Source organism: Esox lucius, chromosome 10 (assembly GCF_011004845.1).
Source record: "Esox lucius isolate fEsoLuc1 chromosome 10, fEsoLuc1.pri, whole genome shotgun sequence".
In the NCBI taxonomy this organism is placed as follows: domain Eukaryota; kingdom Metazoa; phylum Chordata; class Actinopteri; order Esociformes; family Esocidae; genus Esox; species Esox lucius.
In genome coordinates this window covers 6,654,257-6,673,500 of record NC_047578.1, presented here as the reverse complement: position 1 = coordinate 6,673,500, position 19,244 = coordinate 6,654,257, and the positions used below count along the sequence as shown (strand labels likewise).

Sequence of the window (19,244 nt, the reverse complement as noted above, 5' to 3'; positions counted from 1 at the left end):
TATTGGACTGCAGCTAAATGCTGCAATCTAGCGGCTTTGAATGAGACCCACGAAACATGCTGTAGTATCCCGTCAGAATTAATCTAATTTACACCTAAAGGAGGCAGTATTGTATAAAGCGACTTTTGTCAACCTTAGACGAGGAGAAATGTTTTTGTCCAAAACGTGTCATTTCTGCATTACACAAGGTAGGCTTGTCTTCAGTTCATTTACAGCATTCTGGTAACTTTCCATTATTTTAAATTAGTCACATTTAATGAAACCAAATTCCTTTATGTTAATACCGTGCATAATGCAAGTATAATGCAACTTTCCACCCTTTACATGTAACTCTCAATTACATTGAGGTCTGGTATTTGACCTGTCCACTCCAGGACATTGACCTACTTGTTTTTAAGCCTTTCCAGTTTGACTTTGGCTGTATGTTTTGGGGTCATTGCTCTGTTGGAAGGTGAATCTCCTACCAACTCCCAGGTCTCTTGCAGACCTCAGCAGGTATCCTTTGTAGATTTCTCTATATATTGCTGCATCCATTTTGCCCTCTATCTTCACAAGTTTTTCAGGGCCTGACGCAGAGAAGCATCCCCATAGCATGATGCTTCCACTGCCATACTTCACTGTGTCACAGGATGATTATGCAATGTTACACCAAACACAGCATCTTGCATTGAGGCCAAAAAACTCAATTTTGGTCCCGTGAGAAAATATAATCTTCTTCCACTTGTTCTTAGAGTCTCCCACATGCCTTGGTAAACTGTAACTCTTTTAGAGTTGCCACTGTCCTCTTGGTGGCCTCCCTGACTAGGGTTCTTCTCGCATGGATTCTGTACAGAGATGGCCTATTCCAAGCAGAATCACAGTTACGCCATTTGCTCTCTATTTTATATAATGGCCTTTGCTGTACTCCAGGGGATATTCAATCCCTGAAATGTTCTTATACCTTGCTCCTGATTTCTGCTTTTAAAGAACCTTATTCCGGATTTGCTTTGAATGTTCTTTGCAATTTTGTTTTTGTTAGGAATTTACTAATTAACTGTGGGACGTCCCATAGAGCAGGCTTATTTAACCTGAAATCCTGTGAAATACCTTAATTGCACACACTATAGGCTACATTCAACACATTTCTAAAGACAGTTGATTGCACCACGGCTCATTCAGCTGTGTCATAATAAGGGAGTGTTACTTTGACATCATTCACTTTTTTGTGTCGATCACTGGGATTAAATCTCCATTTTGTTTTCACATTGTAACACAATAATACGTGCACATGTCCAAGGGGGTGAATATCCTGTCATAACGTCTCCTGTGAGTTGATGCCATGGGTTGTAACAAGGCTTCCAGGACCTTTTGAATCCAAACAAATCCAGAAAATATCGTCTACCACCATACTTCACATTGGCGATAGAGTTTCATACCTGCATTAAGCTTAAATGTTTTATGGCAAACTGTTTGCTGCAACAACAAAATAAACTCTGTCATGTGTACTGTTCACCTTAAAGAGCCATGCATTAACAAAATAACTGTTTTACTTCCAAAGGCCCTGGGAACTTGGTTAGGATCCATACAATCAATCTTTTGCAATGGCCATCACAGTCCCCTGACCTAAGTTCCATTGAAAACCTGTGGGATGTGTCCACAATCAAAGACCAGGGACTCTGAAAGATCTGAAAAGTTTCTGTTTGGAGGAATGTCTCAAATCTCTTCCTATGTGTATCTCAAACCACATCAAATGTTAGAGGATGCGGTTAGTTATCTTGGCAGAGTTGTTATCTTGGCTCTAAGTACTAAGAGGGTGCACTAAGTATTACGTAAAGGAGTGCCAATTATTGTAGCTCACGTGTTTTGTAATAAAATAATTACTTCTTTATTGAATTTTTTAACTGTCACTCAATTAAAGGTTTGCCCTTTTTGTTCTATGGTGAAAATAATTTTGGAGAGCATTGTATGTGTTTGTTATGTATTTGTTATTCCATGTTTGAATAGAAACTTTTAGGTGGTCATGCGTGACTTCCCTTTTCACCAGAGTATTATATTGATGTCATACATGTCAAACTCATACATGTCATCTATTAACTTGGGAAAGGTCAGAGGAAGTAACACTAGAGGTTGTTGACCTTCACATTAGGCAACGTCTATAACAGAAAGGCTGCAAGCCCGGAAGAGGACCTCAGTGAATTTTGCCCACACGTCCCAGACGGATGGTTGGAAAATAAAACGATGGAGAATTGGAGAAGTTAGTGACACCTTAAACACCAAACCCACCTCTGATGTTTGTTGCCAAAAAAAAATCCCAATTTTTGTCTTATTACACCATAAAACCTGGTTCCAATCAAAGTTTGAATGTCTTTTTGAGAACTCTAGGCGCTTACGTTTGTGGTTTGGTGACAGCAGAGGTGTTCCTTTGGCAACTCTTCCAAATATCTTATTGGTGGTGATGGTAACATGCTTTGGAGACGTTGACCTGAAGACTTACCATCTTCTGCAATTCATCAACTGTGACCCTTAGAGATGGTTTTGCAACTTGAGCTGTCCTTACTGTGTGTGTGGTCAAAATGTGTCCTCTGCTAGGCAGGTTCGTCGCAGCTCCAGTTGTTTTACATTTCTTAATTATTGCCCTACTTGTGAAGATGGGTATTTTCAGGCGTGTATATATCTTTTTATAGCCGTTGCCTGATTTGTGAAGGTCATTAAAACTTTTGTCTCATTTCATTAGCATTTTCTCTAGGCTTTCTCAAGTTAATGTGTGACTAAGAGTGTTGAGCCGGTACAGTATGTGCTCATATTAATAGCCCAACGAAACAGGACTTCATGGATGACCACTTAAGAGTTCCTGAAGACTTAGATTAAACAGGCAGTCTGTAAAATCTGGCCTCAAATGTTAACAAGACTGAATTTAAACAACCGCACACGTTGTTTCCTCTTTCTCTTACCCAATGAGACTGGTAATGTACTAACTAGTCTAGGGAGGGAGTTTAGGGAGGGGATATACTACTGCAATTGTCTAAAGCGAGTATCAGGATACTACAGGTCAATGCAAACTGATTGGGCACGAAAGTTTAAATGGGAAAAGCAAACATTTTTAAAACATCCCCCCAGATCTATGCCTTGACACGGTTGTATCTTGGAGGTCTGCGGAGAGTTCGTGGGACTCTGACACTGTGTGAAGTGTGGCACCTTATATGGACACACGTGTCTTTCTAAATCACTTCCAGTCAATTGAATTTGCCAGCGGAGGACTCAAATCAAGTTCTAGAGATATCAAGGATGATCAAAGGGCACAGGAGTGTCGTAGCAAAACGTCTGAATACTTATATTTGTTTTATTTTAAATCAATTGTAAAAATGTGTTTTCACTTTGTATACATCAGGATTCATGTGTAGATTGATGGCAAATCTATATATTTAATAATTATCAAGTCAGACTATAAAACAAAAAATTGTCAGAAAGTACAAGGGTTCACAATTATTTCTGACGAAACCACATTATAGCATCTGTATATTCAAGATCATTTATAGGAGTACCAATTACTGTAACTTGCTTTTCTTTCAACTCAAATGTAAAATTATCATATTCCCAGTTTACGATCAATCACAGGACATTTTCAGAGCCCTTTTTTGTCCTGATCTTTAACTAGGGTAAAGATCTTTAACTAGGATAAAAATCCACAAAATTCACTTTATATAGGTAGGGTGCTCATCTAGGACCTCTATTTTGACTTCAGTGAAGGTTTTGCTACTTCCTATATTGCTTCTTATTAATTCTTATATGCTCTAATAATTTTAGAAGTCTCTTCATTAAAGATTATTATACACAGATTCACATTATTCATAGACCATCTGACAACCCATAGCCATTACTCAAGTTGACCCTTTAAACAAACTGCTTAATGTGAATATTACTCTATATGTTAATCTTGTTCATTTTAATATAGCTGTTTTAATTTTAAAGGCACTTTCCACTAGATGACTCCAGCGTGAAAACAAATTTAGAGATGATGAGGCAGCTTATGATTAAGTATCTATCTATCTGTAGCAATTTACACACATGATCTTCTAAAGCTCGTGTTTAAGAGTGCAAAAGAAAAATGCAGAGACAGAAGCCCATTGGTTATTAAGAGTTTTCTTTAAAGGTGCATTCAATACAGTGTTCTTCCATAGTTTTACATATGAAGGCTCAAGCGTATTTACAGAATGTATATACAGTCCTCATAGAAAAAAAAACTAATAAAAATAATCAGCTTTTTTATAGCAGCAAAATAAACTAAATTATAATATTTACAACTTTCAAATGACAAGGCATATAGTACTCTGCAAATACTGTTTTCCCCATTCTTTAATATTTAAGTAACTGTGACTAATTTTAGTAAAGGAAAATGTTTTATGCAGCTCCACTGTGCTAAAATCAGTTAATCTTATAAAGCTATTTTAACATAAGGGATGTGTGATAGCGTTTCACTATCAAAAGAGGAAAAATACATTTCTATGAAAAGGTTTTAAATGTTGGTATTTCAGCATAACCTCAAGCTTTGAAAATAAAGTTAATTGTAAACCAGATGATTGTGGAGACGAATGGAACAGGAAAAAGGTGAGATTGGTGAGATTGAAATCTAAGAAATACATTCACACACACACACACACAATCACATACACACACACTCTCTTCAACAACCACACCATTAAAACACATTCCGGTCCTCTGATTACTGTAAGATAACTCTAGAATTCGTTACAACTGTAAATATATCTCTCTATATGTATAAATCTTTAAATAAAGTGAACTTCTCCATTTTACCAGAAAAGAGCTCAAAAAATAAATATCCACAGTTTAGATGATTCTTTTTTCTTCATACTTTGTATGTGCAAGTTATGTGCAATGTCAGACACTCTGCCAGTCATAAAACACCAATACAACTAAGATTTTACATTCATAACTTTTACATTGTCACCTGATGGAACCAAGGAAACCCCAGCACCCAGGAGGCCTTAAAACATAGGCCTCAACTCGATCTCAACATTCCAGAGTCAATGGCATGAGGTCCAGGAAATTTATCATACACTTCCTTGCATCTTAGAAACACTCAAGTTGCACTTCAAGTATTCACTGTATAGTATTCAAAGCATGGTTGTTCTGTTCAAGACCAAACCAATGCTACGCTTTCTTTAGCTACAAGTACGTTTGTTGTTTATCTTTTTCATATAACTACGACATACATGCATACATCCCCCTATGCTTTATATAAGCTCACCCAACTCCAGAGTCTTAACACTTCCAGTCTTTCTTACTGAGGCAGAAAACATTATTGCAGCAATCGTCTGATTAAAAATCAGAGAAACAAAATGTTTTCATTTTGAAAAGATTTGCGCTCACTGTTTATCTTTAATATTCACTAATAAAGGTTAAATTACATTTGCATGAATATACTTCTATGGATCATGTATCTTCAACAAGAGCACAGCAATTTTCTCTGTAACTGTTTAATATAATCAACATGTAGTGGAAGGTAGCACTATCTTGTATACCAGGGGTGCCAAGCATACAGCAAGATTCAGTCCATGAGGGGCTCCAATCCAGCCTGCATGAGGCTTTAATAATGAAAATGAAAAACAGAATATACTTTACAATATGTAAAACCAAATCAAAACTGTTAATCTTAATGGACCTACATTTTTAATCTTTTTCCACTGTGTCCAGCTCCTCTGGGCAAAATGAGTTTGACACCCCTGTTGAAATACAGCAAACGTGGACAATTATTGATAGTCCCAGCTCTCAAAAGCTCCGGCCGGCAAAGCCATAACCAGCATATACATAATAGACAGATGAGTTGGACCATTACATTTGAGCCCCAATCAGTTTCACAGAGGAGCTCTACTCCTACTAGTTTCCCCTGTCAGCCAGTCATGTTCGATACACAAAAATGCAACACGCAGCCATTCTTGCTTTAGTGTGTGTGTACATTATGTAGGCCATTTCTAGACAACATGGTGGGTTAACATTTAGCTAGGGCTGCTAAAGGGTACAGCTCAACAGGGCGCAATCCGCCACACTTCTCAAACCATGCAGCAACCAGGTGTCAAATGTAAACAAACTACAATGACACTCTTCTATCAAGTCGCATTACTTAGTTATTATTTAGTTAGAACAGCGCTATTCAAAGCTTTTCAGCGGGGACCCAATTTCTTCGGCCAGCATTTTGTGGGACGGCATCTGTTTTGTGTGCAAATCTTCTCATGCCTCAAACGCACCCCAAAATTGATTAAGCTGTAAACTAGTAAAAACATTTTTTTTTTTACATCGTAAAAATAAAAATAGAAGACCTAGCTAGCTATGTGGTAGGACTTTCTATTTGAATTCCTGCACAGTTGAAGTTCTGCTTTCATCCCCTAACTTTCAAATTCACAATTCCCCCTCAACTCAACAAGCAGGCACTGCCACATTTGACCAAACATTTAACTAGTATTACTAATTTCAAACAAACTATGACAGTTGACCTTGTGCAACAAGTTACACAATCCATTAACATTGCACTTGAAAGAAGACAAAGAAGAAAAAGACGGATGAAGCTTGAAAGCACTCTGAGGCAGAAAAGCTTCCAAGCTCCTTACAGCGCCTCTCTGCTCTTCCACTGCCTTTGGTATGCACTTCTCTGTGACATCACTGCAGCATAGAGATGCCTCCTCCAAAAACCTTTTCTTTAAGGGTTTCTGTTCTCTATCAATGGTAATGCCCTTGAGGATGAAATCTCAGATGAATTTATTCTGAAAGATGAAACGTAGGCTCAGAATCCAGAAGTAGAGATAGTGTAACTGGTGTCATTACAACATATTATATAAAAACATGCCAGTGTAACAATCAAATCATGAGGGAAATTGATTGATTTTACATGTCTACCTCCCTTTCACAACCTGGAGATGGGAAGTTGAACCATGAAAGCAACTCTTATGCCTGTATGTTCAGCAACTCTTAGACATTTAAGTCCAAAAACTAAAACAATGAATCATACCACGCCTGGTCACATTTGGTTATGGCAATGTCCTTCTGCACCGCCATGTCAAAAAACATTTTCAATCAAAAAGGAAGATATTTTTTTTATTTTTTCCATGATTTGTGTATTCGAATAATATAACGTCTCTTAGACGTTTCTTTCTCTTTTCCTTGACTCATACATGGAAGTCGGTGAGTGAAGTGCACGTATTTTCGGAGAGATCCCTGTTCTGCGTGTGAACATTGGTCGGTCGCGTGTGGATCCACTGTCCCCTGTACTGTCCTTGTCCAGGCGGACCGCCTCGATGGCGGCCCCTGGTGGCCCTGAGAGGAAGAGACGGCTGCCCTCTCCTCTCCACGTCACAGCCCGGAGACTGAGACACAAAAGAGAGGGAGGCCCCAAAAAGTAAAAATGAAATCTCCACACATCCTGGCCCATCAAGAGCGGGGTGGTCAGATCCATGCCGTGCAGCGGAGCTTTCGGTGGCAACGGCCGGCGAGAAATAGGGAATGTCGGCTTGTCTTCTCGTCATACGTCGATGTTGTTTGCATTGCTATGGTAACAGTTAGCCCTGACCAGTCCAGTCCACACTGTTGATGATGTTGCATTGCTATGGAAACATTATGCCCACACCCCCCCCCCCAACCCCACGCCAATGGGGTCCAATCACAGAGTGGACTCGCACTCAACCTCGCACGTAGTGGTGGCGGTGCCTTTCTTCGTCAGCTTCAGAAGACTGGGTTTCTCCGTGACACTGTTCTCTGCCGCGGGCGCTGTCAGGGCCCTCTGCTCGCCCTTGGCATCCATGTCGCTGTGGCTCGGGTAGATAACCAGGAACCAGGCGGTGAGGAACCCAAGGAAAGATCCGCCGGAAGCCACCATGGGGATCACGCGCACGCTGCCCGTGGCGTCCACGGCCGCGCCCAACGCAGACGCCACCAGGATCTGAGAGATGTACACCTGGCACGACAGGATGGCACAGTCGATGCCAAAACCCCGCTTGGAGTTTCCGGGGCTGTGATGGATGTACTGAATGAGGGGGAGAGAAGACGTAGAGTCAAATTATTACCAAGTTGTCGTTGAAAAAAAGAAACCTGGAGCCCCCGTTGGACACAAGCCACGCAGTCAGAGAAATGAAGAATTTCTTATCAGACTTGGTTACAAGTTATTTTATTTTTCTACAGAGTACATTAAGCTGTACCTGGTTTAAAGAACTACATTTACCTAATTTCGTGTCCAATTTTGCATTTAACGTATAAACTTGTGTATTTCCTGTTCTGGCATCCTCTGTGGCATACAGGTGCATCTGGCATCAGAGTGCTCAATTTGTCTTGGGCATAGTGTCATGAAAGCTTTACCTTTCTAGAATATTCCATGAACTGACTAACACAGCAGCGTCCTGCTCTAGGGGGCTTTCATCACAGTCAACAGGGTTAACATCGCCACTGTCAGTTGACATCTTTAATCTGATCTCTCGGATTTGAGTAGAAAACAACATCCTTTAGAAGTTACTGCTAATTTCTAGCCAATGAGATCATGACCATATTTATTAACACATAAAAGGTGCATGTCTACCTTGTGGGAACCACAGTACATATATTATTTTAAGAACTCATCAAGTTGTAAAACAGTGGAAACTTTATATTAGTCTGTAAAAAACTGGCCTGTCATATCAGTATGTATTAACATGTTTTATTAATGCGCATAAACTGGCCTGTCATATCAGTATGTATTAACATGTTTTATGAATGCACATAAACTGGCCTGTCAGATCAGTAACGTATATTATTTGTGTGTATAATCGCGGAGGGCCTGAGCACAGCGCTTAGCAAATGGTCTATTAGCAATACATTGTGTTACCGAGTGTATTCTACAGCCCGTTACCTCTTTGGTCTCGTGGTACTGCCCCAGCAGGGCGTAGGGGCAGTAGGAGATGCTCATGGAGATGAAGCCCATGCTGCTAATCATCACCATGGATACATAGACGTTGGGGAAGATGGCCATGATGGCGGTGCCGATGGAGAAGCCCAGGGTACCCAAGACGTAGATGACCTTGATGCTGAGGTCAAAGTTATCCAGGTATTTCTGCAGTAGGGCTGCGAAAGAACAACAACAGTTCACTGGTTTGTAAGCATCTGTGATTATCTGTTAGAAGCAAGGAAAGGAGTGTTTTATGAAGTCAACAGTTGTCACAGAGAGTATTTTAGTGTGTGTGTCGGGGGGGGGGGTCATCTTATTCCCTGCCCCATGTGTTTATTCCGCCCTAAAACAAATCACACATTATTTAACAGACAAAAAGTGTTTATGGTCTTGAAAGGCAAAAAAAATATTTTACCCCAAAATGTAAATGTTTGCATTATATTTTTTTATTTCACCATGATCACTAACAAATACACAAAGTACAGATGAATTCCTACATTGCCTCTTCAGAACGCAATTTCCAAAACCCTTTTGCTCATAATTCAAAACATTTGGCTGACATCCTAGCAGGTGGTGAGGATTCCGTGACACGGACTCAAACTTCTCATAACCCATTTTGACACGAGGCCCAAAGTAAGTCCTCTGTCTAAAGCTAAGCAGCCGTGACACAGAAAAAGCTTACACACTTTTTTATCGTTATCTGTATCAATTATTTTGCATGTTGTTTTTTTTTTGCCTATGTGTGACTGTCACATGCACAGATCTCAGCTCACTGGCTTGTCATGCACCAACCTTCCGCACAAACTTGAGCCCGGTACCCTGTGTACTCAGTCCTTGTTCACATCGTTTGTTTGTTTGCTTGTTCATTTATTCATTCATTCATTTATTCATTCATTCAGTCAACTGGGATTTGTGAGCCACCTGAGCAGGAGGCGGCGGTCAAGGCATAGATGACCAGTCCCCAGCATCCCATCTGAACTCCCTTATTGTAGTTCTGCAGCTCTGTGGAATTAGCAGGAGCCTGGAAAAAAGACGGAAAACAATGGCTTAGTTCACTTACTGATATAGAATGGGAGGCTGGTAGCCCTGAGGTTACCCGAGGTTCACCGGTTAAAATCCCAGGTAGACAAGAAGTCATCTAGCAACCCAGAGATGGAGTTTTTTTGTGCGTTCAATTGTTTTTTTTATTTGCATGATGAAAAAGATTAAAAAAAAGCCACATTATGTACATTCGCGCCTGGCTAAACACTAAGCCCAAGACATAAGTACAGCGGGTTTGATCACGACCCTGGCAGGGCGGCCGCCTTACCGTGGGGTCTCCGTGGTAAATGACCTGGCCCATGAAGTCGGTGTAGAAGACAGCCTCGGCAATGATGGAGAACCAGGTGAGCAGGTGACAGGCGCAGAGCCTCATCAGCTCCGGGGGCATCTTCAGCATGGATAGCCACAGCAATCGTACCGTGGTCTCCGTCTCGACGCCCTCCTCGCTCTCCGTGTCGCCGCTGGAGTTGGTGTTGCCCGACTGGTGGCGCGCCCGCGGGTTCTGCTGCTTCCTCCTCTGCCGGCGCTGCGCCTCGTAGATGTCGTTGAGGCTGCGCGACGGCTTGATGAGCAGCGCGGCGTTGGCCCGCCGGTAGCGGTAGCGGTGGGAGCCGACGCGGCCGTAGTAGGAGAAGGTGCAGGACGGCTGGCGGTAGAAGATGTGGCGGCGGCGGCGCATCGAGGCGTTGGTGCTCGCCGAGTTCTTCATGCCCATACAGGCGTGCCCGTTGGCACCCTGGCCCAAGCCGTTGGCGTGGGCCCTGCCGTTGGGCGTCTTCTGTTCGTTCAGCTGGTTGTTCAGCAGCGCCTCCTCGCCGTCCCGGTCTTGCTCCTGAAGGAACTGGGACAGCCGGCTGATCTTCTTGGATGTCCTGAGGAGGTCCTGGCTGCCGGCGCTGCTGCTCCGCCGCGGTGGGGACCCGTGGTAGGATGACAGGCGGTCGGCGAAGATGGACGGCTCGATGTGGCGCAGGAACAGAGCGTCGTGGTCCAGGTGATCCAGTGTGGCGTCTGCCATCTGCAGGACGGAGTCCGACTTGGATCTCGCCATCTCCACGTCCAGGAAGTCCATGTCCATGTCCCGCAACGAGCGCCGGTCCTCCTCGCCGTTCCCGTAGAAGCCGTAGCGGTCGCAAGGGTCGTAGATGTCATCATCTCCGACGAGCATCGTGCTTGGGGGGTTTTGACTCTGGGACCTCCCCAGGGAGCCGTTAACCTTGTTGGCCGTGGTGGAGGCGCCGTCTGCCTCTTCATCCAGGCGGTCCTGCTGGGGACTGTAGCGCTGCTCCTCGATGCTGAAAAGATGCAGCGCCACGGAGATGGTGAACAAGATGGCAGCGAAGAAGAAGAGGATCTGCTCTTGGGACTTGAAGACCGAGCCCAGGAAGGTGTGGGTCCAGTCCAGACCGCCCAGCGCGTAGCCCACCGCTCCCCCACAACCTGACCCGCACACACACACGCACGCACACGCACGCACGCACACAGGCACACAATTAATGCCTCCAAGTCTGTCTTTATACGAGTGAAATATGTCTGTTCTCTTTATATTTTCCCCACATTAGCCTGCTTCATGTGTGTGCAGGTATTAGGTTTTAGTATATATGTAAACTAAATAAGCACAGCGATTCAAACTATACTGTTTCGAACATACTAAACGTATTCCATTTGATTAATGCTTCTCTTCTGAAACTGGTGGATTTTTCTCCCCTCCAAATTTTATGGCGGCCAAACGGCGACCGTGGCCGTGCCTCAATGCAACAACCCCCAGCCTGATGCACACATTGGCAAATCACATGCCTGCTCGACCAGGAAGGGTCTCCCGGCACACGTTCCCGCCACAACCTGCCGCAGCGACTCGCTAGGGGGGCATGGCCGGACAAGGCCAATCGCCAAACCCACATCCTGCCCATCCATCCTGAAAAGTCGCTGAGCCGATTGGATCAAAACCTACCGGAGGAGAAGGCGTGTATGTTGAGGGCCATGTCCTGTTCTTCTGTGTCTGCCACATCCAGCAGGTAAGCCCTTATTGGACCCTCCGTGGCGTCTGCGCTGAAGTCCAGCACCACCACACCCAGGACCGTCAGCACGATACCAATGGGCTGGTTGTTCGGCACGTCGCCGATGGCGAGCCCTGGAACACGAGCAGAGTGTTAAAGAAAATGCAGATTTCACTGATTAAAGAGTCATTAATGAGCAAATCCTTTTGAAGACTAAAATAAGAGAGGAATCAGATACTGACTATTTGCAAATGGGTGCACAAACCATCCCCAGACCACCCCAGGATCACCCCAGGACCACCCCAGGGCTATCCCCGGACCACCCCAGGACCGCCCCAGGACCATCCCCGGACCACCCCAGGATCACCCCAGGACCACCCCAGGGCTATCCCCGGACCACCCCAGGATCACCCCAGGACCACCCCAGGGCTATCCCCGGACCACCCCAGGACCGCCCCAGGACCGCCCCAGGACCGCCCCAGGACCATCCCCGGACCACCCCAGGACCGCCCCAGGACCATCCCCGGACCACCCCAGGACCGCCCCAGGACCGCCCCAGGACCGCCCCAGGACCATCCCCGGACCGCCCCAGGACCATCCCCGGACCACCCCAGGACCGCCCCAGGACCATCCCCGGATCACCCCAGGACCACCCCAGGGCTATCCCCGGACCACCCCAGGACCATCCCCGGACCGCACCAGGACCGCCCCAGGACCATCCCCGGACCGCCCCAGGACCATTCATTATTTGTATGGTCTTCTTTCTAGCACTGACCTTTGCCAAAAACTCATTGAATAGAATGCACTTACTACTAAGCTCTGTGGGTGTTTCACCTGGCTATTTTAAAATGTCTGCACTTACTGTACTGTAAGTTCCTCAGGATAAGAGCGTCTGCTAAATGACTAAAATGTCATGTAAATGTAAAACTATTAGAGGATAGAAACTGAGGCACGTTATTTCTGACAGGTCCTATAGCACACAGACACACACACGCAGACACACACCATCTGAGATTGAAATTTGTTGAAGAAAATGGCCTAAAAAAAACAATGGCCTAGAGTTGTCCAGTGGTCCTCCATGTTGAGCTAGAGATGATCAGACACGGGTTGAAAACACTCAGAAAACCTCAGGCCTAATTCACAGGAAGAGAAGGACTTGGCCCATAGAGGCCATTTCATTCCAATGTAGTTTACATATTGATTAGCGATATCCAACTCTGCATCTCTAAACTGAATCAAGATATTGATTTTGCGTGTTGATGTCCCTATGTTTGCATATGTAAATCAATACTGGATTATTAGGTTACGATTATGGCATGCAACTGCATTAACACACAAACATGCCAGTACAATAAATGTGCCTGGAATTATGCTCAAATCTTAATGTCTAAATATGTACATAACAAATTACACAATTTGTGTGCTTACTTTTTGACATGACTGTATGTCTACATGTTTGATGAGAACAGACAAGTTGCACTACACTGCACTGCTGTAAGACAAAGCTTCAATCCTGCACTGGCAGTGTCAATAATGTCCACGCAACAGCTGGCCCACTGCCTGTTCAACTTGGAATCCATACACTCCCAGTACACTCCCATTAACTGCTTCCATCACAACACTGAGCCCAGAGAAACCCCCCATTCTTGGCCCAGACAAAGAAACAAGTAATTATTCACACATTCACATTAAAAGAGGAAAAGCCACCCGGAGCACAGGAGGAGGAAAACAAGTGTTAACAGTCGAGCAAAGAACAAGAAAGACTCTTTTTGTAGCATTTCGGTCTGCACTGAGCCTGTAGCCCAGCCGGCCCACGAACGTAGTAAGCAAACCATTTGTTTCTGACAATGGAGTAGCCGGCGGGCCCGAGGCGCAGGGACCTCACGCTGGAGACAGGAAGCGGCTCCAGATAGGCAATGAAAGGTAAGAAAGGGGGCACAACAGGAAGTGTTTTCCTGTGAACTGGTTCCTAGTCCTTTCCCATGTCACAAAGACTGACAGGGTTCACACACACACACAACACTGGGCCCGCAGGTCAGCAGACACACAAGCCAAAACGCTGCTGAGGCCTGGCTGGGCTGCTGTTCCAGGTGGTATATTGGGAGGGCACCGCCCGGACACACACACACACAAACTCACACATTCACAGAAACATGCACATATACACGTAGATTTCACATGTACACAAAAACACCCATTCACTCCCTCACTCACCTTTTCAGTTTTTTCCCCCCTAAATGTTCTGTCCCCTCTGCTACTAGCCTGCACTCCACTCCTAATTGGTTGACCATCCTGAAGCCGGCAACACAACAGCTCTGTGGGGTATGTATTGATCTTCCTCTCTGCCGGGCCTTTAAAGCGCCGGGCAGAATGGATCTCTTCTCGCTCCACTCCTTTCACATGCACAGATAAAGGCACTTAGGCTCACTTCCAGTAATAACTCATTTACCGTGGCCAACGGCTGAGTAATGAAGGATGGAACTGGAACTTTTGGTGCTAATGTGTGTGTGCATGTGTGTATACAATTACAAGTTATAGGACCAAACCATCTTCTTTCCCAGGTCCTTTTTGAACTCTTAAGAACCACATTAGCGAGACTCAGTGAGAGCTACTTTTCCATTCAATATGGTTCACATCACGACTGCCACTCCAGAAGAGTGCCTATTAGGTGAAGCTGAAAGGCTGGCTGACTGGATGGCTGACTGACTGGCTGGCTGACCGACCAACCGACTGGCTGCTACCATTGATCACAACTGCCTGCTCCGTGAACTCAATCCGCTTTCTGTCACACAAAGGTGCAGGCATACAGTAAACATACAAACCCACACACACAACCAATGCAAGAGAATGAAACCCACAAATATGATCTGCAGTTGGCTTAATTAGCCAGCCATCCTCAAAGACTTATTAAAGGTGGGTTTAGAATACTTGCATCTCAGATGGTGCGTGTGTGTCCACTATATCTTCATCAGGGCACTTGCAAGACCACAAGGCTATAGGACCTGTGGACCTTAATCTGCCAGAAACAACGAGCCTCGGATTGGGTTACTGCAAATTCCTTTCCCAGTAGTGGCTGGATCCGACACCCAGCTGTCAACTGTGGGATCAGGTGGCCTTAAAGCTCTCTGCTTCAGCAGGACATGGCAGGTGTCCATCAGAGTTCCTGTAAAGTGAGGCCTCTCATCTCAAACAAAGAACCAGTTTGACACCATTGCCGCCGCCGATTGGACGAGTCGTGTCTAATAGCCTGAAGCTTTTTAAACTGGCTTCCCAGGTGAATAGATCCGATCGATTCCAGTTCCAGTGCTGAACAACTAGAAATTCACAGGCTCAACTTTCAGGCTCAACCTATATTGGCAATGTAACAATGTTAAAAAAAACGTTGGTTACTGAAACCTCAGTTGAGAGTACGGCAGCTCTCTTTACGGGCCTTACCCTGCCTTCCCACTGCCTCGCCAAACCGTCCCACACCAGTCGACACCTCTGTTATTTCTGTAGCTCAGCTGGCAGAGCGCAACGCTAGCAACGCCGGGACTGTCGCTGCGAAACCTACGACCAACCCGTGTGCGAGACGGACCGCGTTTTGTGTCCGCGAGTCGCACCGGATAAACGTTTTTAAGGCGGCCGCGTTATTACCGATGAGCGATCCGTTGAGGAAGAGGGCCACTCCCAGCAGCACGCCCACACACAGGGCCAGGATGAAAGGCCGTCGCCTGCCCCATCTCAGGGTGCAGCGGTCACTGGCCGACCCGATCAGCGGCGTGAAGATCAGGCCCAGGATGGGACTCAGGAACCACGTTAGGCTGTAATACTGTTCTGGAAGACCTGGGGACAGACGGGGACGGGTCAGGTTAAGGTTAATCATCGTCGTTGATAAAGTTAATCATGTCCTTTAACTTCAAGTTTGGACACTTCCTGGACACACAGCAATACTAAACGTGGCCTAAAAAAGCACAGGTCACCCAGTGGACTGGACATGCCTTTCAGTCTAGGACGACGTGTAGTCTGTGTTAGGGCGACTGGCCCAAGTAGGTGCTGTTTGAGTGAATAAAGAGCTGTTTCGTTATGACCTGGAGGACATTGGCTTTGGTCTATACAGGAGGGGGGAAGAAAAACACAAACAGACGTAATATCTGGCACAGTGTGGACAACGTTAGGCTGGTGCTGAATATATCCTAACCTCTGACCCAAACAAGGAATCAGACCGGAGCTGAAGCCAGCTTGGCCTTGGTACCCAAAGACAGATCTGTACTCCTTTTCTTAGTATTCCACTCCAATCCCAATGGTCCCCAGAGTGTGGACTCCAGGGTCTGCTTGTAAGCCCCTAACCCTAACCCTCTTTGGGGCTTTCTGAGCTGGCGGTCTTCCCCCCCGCCCGACTCAGATCCAAACCAGCCAAGCCACTCAATGAAAGGCCACCTTTCATTGTTAGTGGGAGAACAGAGAGTGTTTGTTTCGTTCTGCCCGGTGAGAGCTGCCCTGTAGGAGGGAAGGGGGTGGCGGGGGGGTGGGCCGTGGCAGTCAGAACCTACGTCTGGCTGTGGGAATCTCCCATCATGCAGTACTGTGCTAGTTGTACAGTACACTATGTTAGAATCAATTGCGGCAGGGGCGTGAGGTGGACATGGATTCGATGTGTGAAACTGTAAAAGTTTCGGCCCCACTCCGTGTGCTTGTCTCTCTGTCTATCTGTGTGTGTGTGTTTGTGTGTGTGTTTGTGCACAGCAGTGGGATATCTCATGGCTTGTGACCCAACAGTCATTAGTCTCAAATGGACCTCAGGTCGCGATACTGTGGTAGAGGCCTGTGGTAGTCCTTATACTGTGGTAGAGGCCTGTGGTAGTCCTTATACTGTGGTAGAGGCCTGTGGTAGTCCTTATACTGTGGTAGAGGCCTGTGGTAGTCCTTATACTGTGGTAGAGGCCTGTGGTAGTCCTTATACTGTGGTAGAGGTCACCACAGTATAAGGACTACCAGAGCTTTGAAACTCTCGTCGTAATATAACGCTATCCACAGGAAAACAAACAAGAAGCTAGGCTTCTCAGTTGTTCTACTGTTAATGCTCCTCGAGATGCACAGGACTACTTTAAAGTCAGTGGGAGCTCCTTAGGACATGTGAGAAGTATGTTCATCCCCAAGAAAGTACATTTGTTTTGGATATTTAATCTACTTTTCAACACTTTCAAATGACACTGAAAGATTCTAGTTTGCAATTATATATGCAATATCATAGTTGGGAAAAAAACAAGTACAGTACACCCCAAGCTTCAATTGCTGATGGCTTTCTTTAGAATAACCCTTTTTATATGTTTAATAAAGTAAACAAACACTTCAGGTCTAGTCAACTTCAATCATCAGACACTAGCAATTAGCCAACAATACTAAAAACTACATTATTTCAGTAAGCTAGCCAACTAGCTAGCAACCATAGTAATATTACAATCACAATGAAAACGTTAGAATGAAACAGTCACTGCTGCGTCCTGCCCCGAGTCAATGCATTATCAATAACTCCATTGGGCTGTACTCTTTCTACTACAAACATCCACTATGAAAGATTCAAGGGTGTGTTCTCTCTGAAGTAGCCTACGGAAATGTAACGCTCCACTCTGTGTTCCAAACAGAGTAGACAACACTGACTGAATGGCTCGCAGTACTTTTACAAAAGAAATTATAGTGCAGTGAAATGCAGTGGAACGCACGCGGAATTCAGAAATAAGTCAGAAATGAAAGCCTTGCTGATCCCCTAATTCATGAATGGAAAATGGCTGACAGACCCATGGCCTTGTTTTTAGCTAGCTAGCTTTCATTTGTCACAACATTTGATGTGCTCCTGCAACTCCGACGCTGAAGGTGCTCGTGGGTCCGTTTGCTTTTAAACAGCCTTCTTGTGGGCATATTCTTGCACAACTACACGTGCCGGTGTCCACTAATTTGCCAGCCCAAAAAAAAACGCTTCACTTCGCACATGAAACAACAGCTATTATGTTATGTCACACCTACGTAATTATCAGACAAATCAATCCAAGAGACAGATGTTTTTTGTCACCTCGGGCCATGTAATTTAAAGGGCCTACGACCAGTATGAATGGTTTGATGCTGGATGTGTTTGTTTCCACAGGAGGGGTCATAGTGCAGAGTCTGGCGTGCTGAATGTTCAGGGGGGGATTGATGACAACCTGTCTGTCTGTCTGCATCTCTCACACTCCCTCTCTCTTGCTTCTCTCACACACACACACACACACACTCTGTGTTGCTTCACTCACACACAAACACACCACACACACACACACACATACTCTCTCTTCCTTCTCTGTCTCACACACCCTCTCTCGCTTCTCTCTCTCACTCACTCACTCTCTCCCCTCCCTCCCCCTCTCTCTATACATGCATATACAGCTCCGGAGACCACTGCAGCTTTTTCTTTCCTTTCCAAAAAAGTTGAAAAGGAAGGTTTTGAGTGAGAAACAGAAGCGTTCAATTTGCAGTGGTCTCTTCATTTTAACCCTTCTTATCCGCCAACCAGGATGCAAACCTCGGGCAGCTTTAAATGGGAATCAGTGGCAACTCTGCTGTCCCAGTCAGCAGCCATGAGAGCCATGTTTCTCTTTAATCCACCCATCTGTATGCTCATAACAGGATTAAGGCACCGTACAGGACAGAATAGAACAGGACAGGGCTGGCACCTACGCATTCAAGCATAAACACACACAACCACACACACACACGCACTCATCTTCTTCGGACTATTAAAGGACATTGAAGCTATCTGCAGGTGTCTGTGATCTCTCTGACAGGCTGACCCTGGCCAATGCGGTCCTGTTACGTAACGTAACATGCTGAATGTCAAGGGAGCTTGGTGAAGTGGGCCAAATCATTGGCTACTGGCCAGAAACAGAATGGAGTCTCAGTGAACATATATGTAGAATAGCATCTATGCTGGTAATATTCAAATAACATACTCTGACAAACCTTCATGCATCCATCAACGTATGCAGCCAACAGACGATGATCAAACCAACTGTCTATCCTATCCACCATCCATCAAATCCACACATCATGCTCTCTCCACAGTTTTACACTTGTGGTGAAAAGGTTCTAGTGTAGTAATGAAGGTTCTAGGCTAGTGAAAAAGGTTCTAGGGTAGTTCAAGATGTTCTAGTATACGTAAAGAGGTTCTAGTGTATAAAGAGTTTCTTGGGTAGTTTCTATTGTACTTAATCATGCCACAGGCTACTTAATGAGGTTTTATGGTATTCAAAGAGGTTTTAGAGTAGTTAGAGGAGCCTAGAGTTTAGATCATT

At 44.9% G+C, this 19,244-nt stretch overlaps 1 protein-coding gene across 6 annotated transcripts in view; it reads right to left on the bottom strand.

Moving 5' to 3' along the window:
- Positions 1-4,103: 4,103 nt before the first annotated feature.
- LOC105012369 (solute carrier family 45 member 4) overlaps positions 4,104-19,244 on the bottom strand; it is a 47,842-nt gene continuing 32,701 nt past the window's right edge. For all 6 annotated transcript variants that reach the window (XM_010873162.5, XM_010873161.5, XM_034294789.1 and 3 more), the window contains 6 exons: positions 15,577-15,765; positions 11,895-12,074; positions 10,212-11,383; positions 9,824-9,923; positions 8,867-9,078; positions 4,104-8,011 (listed from right to left, as the gene is read on the bottom strand). In XM_010873162.5, the coding sequence (XP_010871464.2) occupies positions 7,649-8,011; positions 8,867-9,078; positions 9,824-9,923; positions 10,212-11,383; positions 11,895-12,074; positions 15,577-15,765 (2,216 nt within the window). In that variant the 3' untranslated portion in view covers positions 4,104-7,648. The remainder of the gene's footprint in view (positions 8,012-8,866; positions 9,079-9,823; positions 9,924-10,211; positions 11,384-11,894; positions 12,075-15,576; positions 15,766-19,244) is intronic.